The sequence below is a fragment of the Aplysia californica genome, unplaced genomic scaffold (assembly GCF_000002075.1).
Source record: "Aplysia californica isolate F4 #8 unplaced genomic scaffold, AplCal3.0 scaffold00128, whole genome shotgun sequence".
NCBI lineage: Eukaryota > Metazoa > Mollusca > Gastropoda > Aplysiida > Aplysiidae > Aplysia > Aplysia californica.
This window is the reverse complement of record NW_004797398.1, coordinates 498555-508526: the sequence shown is the minus strand read 5'-3', so window position 1 is coordinate 508526 and position 9972 is coordinate 498555. Positions and strand designations below refer to the sequence as shown.

The window sequence follows — 9972 nt, the reverse complement described above, 5'->3', positions numbered from 1 at the left end:
ACACACACACACACACACACACACACACACACACATAAACAAAAACACACAACAAACAAACAAAAACAAACAAATAAAGACGCAAGCAAACAAACAAAAAATAAAACAAACCCGCAAACTCACACAGCTCCCCTCCCTTAAATAAATGCCTAACGCTGACTGCCCAAATCTGTCATGTGACAATAAACAGTCATTGTTTGCCATCTTATTTTACTTGTATCTAGATCTCTCATCTTAAACGATCATAATCATGTTTTCTCCTACACTATTCCCACCCAGCCCGACACGAGGCACACCGGGATATAGCGATCTACCTGTAGGAACACGTTGGCTGTACCAATGAGAACATCCTCTGTTGGCTCCCAGAAAGGATCCTGCTCTTTGGCAATGGAGAGAACATCTTCACCATCCAGGTAACGTTGATACATTTCCTGTGGTGGGAGAAACATACTTTTAAAAAATGTAGATGTTTTTACGCTCCCATCAACACAATTTAAGCCATTAAGGATGCGGATTCCCGACCTTGCCTGCAAAAGCCAATACAGGCTGAGAAGGATACGTCCCAGCAGAAAGACTGAAAAATTCGATAAGAAATATTTCTCCCCAATCAGGAATCGAACACGGGTCTCATGCGAGCGACAACAGAGCGCCTAACCGCTACATCACAGACGCCGGTGAAGCAAAGACTTAATTTGTGCAATGTCGTGAGAAAACTTATCTTTTTTTTTTCTTTGGTGAGTGTTTTACGACGCTCACAACTGCTTTAGGTCATATGAGCACGCGGACACATTGGACATTTTCAGTTGCTTGAAATTAATATTGAATTTTGCCCGTGAGGCGGCCGATTTTGGATCACCAAGAGATTTTTAATGTGTGCAACTTGCACTCGAGACTTCCAAGATTGTTTTGCCCCGATCCGAGAAGGCAAGATGTTAGATTTGCTGAAAGAGAGCAGTTAAAAAACCCCCAACAAACCAACAAGGAGGTGAGGGGGTGGGGGCAGAAAGTGGGGACGGAAGCAGACGATACAACATTGATAGAGAGCAGGAAAAGGGTGTGAAAGGAGAACATTTTAAGGAAGAAAATTTTCCGTCGCAATCCGGATTCGACTCCAGGACCTATTGAATGAGAGGCGTAGACCACGAGAGTCCCACTTAAATTATCGTCTGAAGAAAAAGTAATAATAAAAGCCCCCCCCCCCCCCCCCCAAACACTTTGTTCCTTTAAACATTACCAATTAGAGGCCGCAGGAAGGAAATAACAGCACTTCAACAGATTACCTTTGTCTTCTCACTTCTACCGTTGTCACCCACAAGGTGTCAAAAACTATAATAAATCTAGAAAGAAGAAGAAGAAGACAAAGAATATTATCTATCATAAAAGTTACACACCAACAAAACTAACAGTAACAAAAACCGGTATTAGCATCCTCAAAATAATAACACAGGCCATTGTTTGGAACAATCAATGACATGAACAAAGTAACAGCGACAGCATTGAACATCAGTGTAGCAACTGCAATAACATTAATAACAAAAATAGCATAAAGTCTCCACAATGACCACCTTATGGACTCAAACGGCAGGGACGTGGTACGTGCATACAGTCCAACTTGTCCATGAGAACAATTCATTGTTGGGAAGAGAAATGGAACGGTCAGCTTAGACAGATGGTTGTCTCGGACAATGTCATTATATTTTATTGAAAAATCGTAAATGTTTCGGGGGTGGGATGGGTTTGTGGGGGGTGGGGGGTGTTCGATTAGGTGATAGTCTTGTTCAGATGGTCGTTAGAGCAGGTTCGACTGTATTTCCTTGGAGAGATTATAAACTAGGAACAACTGACCAGCCCTGGAAGCCTGCATGAGGTTAGTGGAATACTGTAAAAATCTTACTTAGACTTAAACTTGCCAACTTTCAAAAATAGACTGAACATCATCTACGCCCCCCCCCCCCTTCCGAGAAAGAAAGTAACTACAAAACTTACAACACACCCCACCCCCCTCCCTATATATAACCACACATATATTCACACGGGAAAAAAATTAACTGCAAAACCTGTTTATCTCGTAACAGGCCTGAGCGTACAGTCGAAATTGTCTGAGACGGCCACCCACTATCGGGGAGAGAAGTGGCCGCATTAGACAGGTGGACGTCTTACACAGTGTTAATATAATGTAAGAAATACGCAAGGGAGGAAAACGGAAGCGTCTGTTTGTACAGGTGATTGTCTTACACGGGATGGCCATCAGAGCACATTTGACTGTAGTTTACGTACAAACAAAACAAAACAAAACAAAACTAAAACACCCCCCCCCCCTAAAAAAAAGCAAAAACAAAAACAAAACAAACCCAAATCAGTAAACTGACCTGTATGAGGTACCTCCTGTTCATGAATTTGCCTCTCTCCCATAGCCAAGTGTTGCCATTGAGCAGGTTCTTCATCTTCACCATCACCCTACAGTGAACAACAGAGCAGTCAGTTGGTTTTCCTAACAAGGTCTTCTCAAAGTTCAGTTTTGATCTGGACTTTGTAATGTATCGAACATTTAATAGCAGGAGAAAGTTTTTAATATATAAAAGAGAATATATCAAAATTTCAGTTACAAGTACCGTGTAGACATATTATTAATATACTTTATTTCAGTGAATAGGGGAGAGAACAAACAGGAGAGTTCTGACGTTGCACGTTCTTTGCTTTCCTTGAGCGCTTCTCCGCCTTTGTCGATTCCTGAATACAACCTATTACTATTATTGTAATGTACTTTTATATAATTTTACGATGCCGGAAACAAGCTGAGTACAATTAAGGGTAGGTAGCAGTTAATATTTCGAACTTTGTTATTAACGCATCCCAGCATCATTCAAAGTGATCATAAAACACTCTAGGAAGAAAAATAAAGTAAAAAAAACATCAAACAAACAACAGAAATCATCTTCCCCTGGCTCTTCGTGTTCTGTCCTTTATAAAAAAAAGAATGCGCTCTCGGGTAATTTGTTTTTATTGTCATACAAAGTACATTTATACATGTAGTTCAGTTGTGTACTTGCATTTAGGTATGTCTCTTCCATAACGTGAAGATGCAAGTAAACGTGTTCACCCCCACCCACACCTCCTTCTTTAGTCGTGTGTTCATAGGAACTCGTATGCATGAAATCTTAAAACTTAAAATGGCTTGAAAATGAGACTTAATTTTTTTTTAAATAAAAAGGGAAACCCTTTAATATGAAGAGTAATAAATGGCGTACGAACTGAGATTTTAAGTTAATATGACTTATCTTGTTTTTCAAATATCATTAGCAACAACAGCCACATAGATATTTATGGGGAAGAAGCACATTTGGTATATTCGTACACGTTTAATTAAAGAACATTTATATTGGATTATGGTAACATGCATACAAATCACGGCTGCCATTAACAACTCAAACTACTGCTATGATTTCGTTATAAGCTGGTTGTCTTTTACAGACAGAGTGTGATGCTCTGTTGTGAAGAGTATTGAATAACATCAATATTATGAACAAAATTTCAAAACCATTTTGATGAACACCAGTTACTCATACATGTAAATAAATATATTATACTTCGTGTATGAATTAAACAGCTTATCAGAAAGTTAACGGGGTGTGGGACACCCAGTAGGTTATTATGGTGACGTCACTATATGTACATGGAAACAATCTTAAAGTACCGATATAGGACCATGTTTTGTAAAAGTTCTAATGAATTAGACAAAAATAAAGTAGAAATAATAAAAAAAAAAATTAAAAGAAAATGTCGAAATCAGGGTGCATAATATTATTTGAATCTCTTAGCAAAATTTTAAAAAATCCCAAAGGATCAATATTTGCTTTATACACAAGTGTATAGCGAATAATTATTAAATGTATCAATTTAAATCAAGGAAAATCTACAATAAAAAACGCCATTAGTAAGTTAATATTACAAATGCCAAAGCATTGGTCGTCAAAGCGATAGCACAATATCTGTGGAAGCTTTAATTATGGTGGTTATGCCGAACGATTCTGTGGAATCAGTAGAATAATAATAATAAAAAAAACCCAAATGAAAATCGTAAAAAATATATATACTGAGGAAAAAAACTGATAACTAGATTTATGTTTACTTTCTAAAAATTCGTTTTAGATAAGGAAAGGGCTGAGGTGGGTGGAAGAACTCAAGAAAAAAGGAAAACTTTTCACCGCAGCTCTAGGGCAGTTTTAGAATCCTTCGACAGTTTTGGGGTTTCTAATAGAAAAAATCGGTCAAAACAGACATCTAGTCAAAATTTTGACCTGAGAACAACAAAACCTGGAAAATCAGTTCAAAAGACAGGTCTAAACATGCGGGGTGTCTAAATACATTACCAGTAACTAAAAGGAAAGTAATCCTAATATGAATGGAATTTGATTTTTTAATAAGCCAACAACCATGAAAAAATCCCAAAAGACGACTAAAACTAGACCAGCATAGAGAAAAAGAGAACCCTATAAAAAAACAAAAACAAACCCAGTTTAAAAACCCCAACAACCCCGAAACAAAATCAAAGTTTAAAACAAGAGAAAAAGAATAAGGGAAAAGGGAAAAAGAGACATATTTAGGAAAAAAACAACAACATTTGAGTCCCTAAACGTCTTTTGATAAAAAGAGAATGAAGGTTTTCAGGACGAGTAAAGCTTCTAACTGGAAATACATGCTGAGCTCTCATGCACAAAACTCTGTAAAAATACTGTACTTGAATTTACACCTTACATAAACAAGATCTGCGTTTGCACTAACGCACTATTTATAGGAAATATATAGTCTGAACATAATTACAACAATAACTATATAGGAATAATATGTTCAAGAAGAATATTACTGTCTTGTAGAAAGGAAGGCGAAGACACTTATGTAAAGCCTTTTACAGGACAACGAACATTGCTCTTAAATCATCAAAAGGGGTATAGCATGCACTTGCTCCAAAAATAAAAACAAACAAATAAATTAAATAAATACAAAGAATGAATGAATCCTTAGGTAACTTCTGTTTACCGATAGGGTAACCTACGAAGAATAAAACATTGGGTAATGACAAATAGGTATAGCCACTCCCAAGGAAACACTTGGAAACCTCTTTCTTCGGAGACCTCCTTCTTTCAAAATTGGGGAAAAGCTGAACATCACACGTAAAAAATAGAAAACAATAAGAAAACATAGGGTAGACGGTTTGGTGAGCAAGACCGTTATATATACTGGCCTCCACCAAAAGACACAAAATGGTTTTTGAGAACAGAAAAAAAACGGCAAGCAGGCAGCTGATGGTTTGGACAAAGTACCTGGCCTGCAGCGACTGTAACTCCTCTCTGCAAAACCAGTGAATCTAAATGAATAACCATGTGTGTCTGTTCCATATCAAACTGAATACAGTCTTCAACTATCTTTTTTTTCTCCTTAAGTTCTGCTTCAATTTAAATGTAACATAGTATTTTACCTCAAAATTATCAATTTTTCTAATCAGTGCTGACGACAAATCTTGTGAAGAGAGCGCTAATGGTACAGTACCACTGGTACAGGCGATCTGTGCAAGCGTCAATTTCTAAGAAAAATAATGTTGTACAAATATAATATACTTCGAGTAGAATACTTGAACACACAAGGCGATACGGTTGTAAGCAAACTCCAGCCGATAATTTCTTGTAGTTTTGGTTCAGCCGTGTTACCAAAGACAAGCACAAATAGTAATATGTGTACCTCTATTATAAATCATGGTTACTCTTAGATTTACCGTGCGTTCATTCAAGTGCCTGTTTTTGTACTCTTGGGAAAATGATCTAATAAGCGGACTTTTAATGGATGTTACCCCATCAGTTTCTCATTATAAACATACCTACTCAACTATTTCGGGTTTGGAAATTATCTGCACTCAAGTTTCGAGGAGGATGGGGACTTCTGTAACAGATTTTTTTTTCTTTAAAAATCTGACACATTAGCCTATAGAGCTACCAAGAATGCGTTTGATATGACTGCACATGACAAGACCGAATTGATTGGTTATTCCCTCTATGCCGTGATCTATGCACTGTAAAAACGTTTTTTAAACAATCGAAGCCAGTGTCAAAATGGTAACATAGACTTTGAAATGTTCGGGCTGGTTAAAATCTTTGTTTACTTCGACAATTTTTTTTAACGGTACATCAAATCAGACTTGTATTAGATTAGAATAAGCAAGTGTTAGTTGAATACACAGCATTCACCATCATCATCAGTTTTCTCACAAAGTAATGACACCAAAAAGAGACAAAGCTCATAATTCTGGAATAAATATCACAACTGCCATAGGATAAGGGGGGAAAGCCCCGAAAGCACGACACCACCCGGTCTAAAGAAGTGGGGGCTTTTCGGGGAACCAACTTAATACATACTTTGCATTATACAAGGAGTCCTCCCTGAAAGTGCACAGTGTATAATTTAAATTCATCAACAGAAGGAACATTCATGTGAACGAAGCGGCACTTATTTGCGATCACTTCAATCTTTCCGGAAAGAAAACCTAGCCGGCAGAAGAGTATCTTTTTATCATGTCTTATGTCCATTTCAGTACTATGACAGAAAACACCACTCCCTCTATCCCCATCATTCTTTATCTCTCTCTCTCTCTCTCTCTCTCTCTCTCTCTCTCTCTCTCTCCCCCCTCTCTCTCTCTCTCTCGCTGTCTGTCTTTCTGTTCTATGCCTCTCTCCCCCTCTCTCTTTCTCTCTCTATCTCTCTCTCTATCTCTCATCCACACAGATACACAGACATAATGCATTCCACTCATTGTGCTTTCCTTCTATCTCCCAACTGCAGACTTCTGATTCTTTACAATAATATTACTATCTTGCACCCTTTAGTCACAAATATTATAATGGGCATGCAAATATCATTCACGCCAGATGAACGCCAGGCATATTCACAGGAAAAAATCGAACTACCTCAATAGCGATAAATTACAATAATCAACTTTACACAATTAAAGAGACAGACACTAAAGAGTTGGGCAGAAATACACATAATTCGCGACAGGCATGCCTAAAGTAAACTTGTACAATCAATACAACAGACGATCAACCAGGATCTACTGCATGCATTGTTGCGAGCGTCACTGGCGAGCATTAATTATAGAGAATCTGGTCAGGCAAATAGGGCGAGCCCCTCATTCCACAGAGTACAGAACAATGTTAGAAACACAGACGTCGGGAAGGGGACAGAGGGTGCAAAGGCAACATATCTAATACTACTAATAGCCAAAACGGCTGATCAGAATGTGATTTCTGTGATAAATACAATTACTTATTTACTTTAGGTAAGCGCTCTGTTGCCTTTTCTACGACGAGGAGCATGCAGGCTCCTGTAAAAAAAAAAAAAGCAATTAACACCACAGTAGTGTTCAGGTGAAAAGGGGATATCAGTTTGGAGCTCTGGTATTGCATCTGATGTGTGCTTGAGGGATGGGTAGTCTCCTTGATGTTTGAAGATATCTTAAGCCAACCGCTGCAATATTCCAGAAATAACGTATATGCGTTTTGATAGGATAGCATTCAAATTTAGCTAAACGAGCCTTTTGCACATTCTGAATTTCCCCTAATTCTGAGGACGGAATTCACAAATCTGTCATGCTGCAGACCACAGAATAGGAGTAAGAATTAGAGCAACATTTTCAAGGTGATGAAGACACACGTGCAAATCACACACAGGAGTGGTGAACATTCCATGCCCAGCAAACGTAGTGCGTGCTGCAAACTATGTAGTTCACCTTTCGGCGTCTTCATACGTACTTTGCTTCATGAATACTATTTTCTCTGAAAGCCACAGGACACGAGACATTGTCATGTTATGGTAATATTTTTCGGTGAAATCACCCCAAATTGACAAACCTTGCAATGATTCTTCTTGAAAAAGCTATGACAGAAGATGTGCAAATATGCATAATATTCCTTTTTTCACAAGACATGAAATCTGCCTCCCCCCATCCCCCCAATAATTATGTTTATTTAAGGGTCAGGGGAAACAAATGATCCAGCTATACATACACAGGTCAGGAGGTTTGGCACCTTTACTCGTGACTCAACACGCAAGAGCATAATAATATTACGTTCAGCAGCTGATGTCATTTCATGCCATATGGACTTTGGGGTTGTATTCCTTTTCTGCATTGTCCTTCTCTTTTTTTCCCTTTGTCTTTGTTTAGATATTTTGATACCATATCAAATGTATCTATTACCAAATTACCTATTTTAGTCTACTACAGATATTAAATATAGTTTGGCTTGGAGTGGACGCTCCTGTGAACGCTGTCAGGTCATTTGAGAGCTCTGATACCCACATTTTATAACACTACTCACATCCGCACTCACACGCACACACACACACACATACACACACACACACACACACACACACATACACACACATACACGCACACGTGTGCGCTTACACACACTCGCGCGCGCACATGCGCACGCACACACACACACACAATGCCACCACCATTACCATCACAACAATAGCGACACCAATAAAAACAGCATCACCATCATCATCATCATCATCATCATCATCATCATCATCATCATCATCATCATCATCATCATCATCATCATCATCATCAAAAACAACAACAACAACAACAACAGCAACAAAAACAACAACGACAACAACAACAACAACAACAACAAAAACAACAACGACAACAACAAAAAAGGACGCCCCCTAGAGTTGAAAAAACTCCACTCACAGAAAGGCGTAACCAAGTATGAATGCATGTGGTACATAGTATTATCACATGAAGACCTGCTATATTATTTATTATATAAGAAGAGGGTAGATAACATGAACGGAATGGGAGGGACAACGAATTTAGGAGCAAAGGCTGCGCTATTGGCAGTCGAGTAGTAGAAAGTGAACAAGGTAAACGGCCTGAAAGTATAAGACTCGAAACAAAGAGGGGACTGAATGCATATTGAGAAAGACCGCACATAGACAGGAGCTGATATTATTTTTTAAAAAAGAAACTGAATCAAACAAAAGGAACCATTATAATCAACGCATTAAACAATACGAACAAAATAATAAAAATACGACACTCGACTCCTGCAATCTCTTCACCATAACACCACCATAACAGAAGACTTCAAACCTACATCTTCTTCTGTGAGTGATGCAGATCGTTTAAAATTAAAACAAAGCTGTGGCTCCCTCCTTTTTTTAGGTAAGATTCACTTCACCATTAGGTGGAAAACATTTCCTCAATATACTTGATCGTCGTGTGTTCATTGCGTTCAATCAACAAATAAACAATCCCACAGTAGCCTATTTTAGTTAACTAACCAAAAGCCAAACTACCAGTGTGTCTATAAATAATATGCATTAAATAGGTAATAAATTTCAGGAAAGTGAAAGACAAAATAAATCTCAAAACAACTGAAGCATAAAAACATAATTTCAGCATCCACCTTATTCTTTTTTAAAAACTGTCGGAAGGAACATTCAGGAACATCTTGTATTTGGTCGCCCATGTTTAGATAATAATAATAATAATAATTAAAAAATGGCATTTATGCTGCGCCTTTCCATTCATTTCTAAAAATGCACACGCTACCTAAAATAATATGCTAAACGGAGATAAAATCTAGAACGAATCAAACAAAGAGGATGACTCACTGTGATCCTGTCTCGCTCTTCCCCTCTGCCTGCTCCTGGGCCGCGGCGGAGATGAGGACCACCTCAAAGGACTTGTGTTTGTTTAACTCTTCCGAGACTGCGTTCACCTCTGAGACCATAGGCAAGATCTCTAGGATCTGTTCCTGGACGATTTGTTGTTCTGATGATAGATAATATCACACGGGATTATAACGGTGCAGGTGGCTTCTTTTGGTGACATACACTCGAATTCACTGTATTCTCTCATTTCATATCGTTTTTTGTGACCCTGTTTGTCGCCCCCCCCCC

At 38.2% G+C, this 9972-nt stretch overlaps 1 protein-coding gene across 1 annotated transcript in view; it reads right to left on the bottom strand.

Annotated features, from left to right (window-relative positions):
• The window catches only part of LOC101848580 (kinesin-like protein KIF28P), a gene marked incomplete at its 5' end in the record, with an annotated part of 52123 nt that overhangs the window by 21868 nt on the left and 20283 nt on the right, over nucleotides 1-9972 (bottom strand). Inside the window, 4 exon segments of the mRNA XM_013081373.2 lie at nucleotides 315-431; nucleotides 2370-2457; nucleotides 6408-6431; nucleotides 9685-9844. Of these exon segments, the coding sequence (XP_012936827.1) occupies nucleotides 315-431; nucleotides 2370-2457; nucleotides 6408-6431; nucleotides 9685-9844 (389 nt within the window).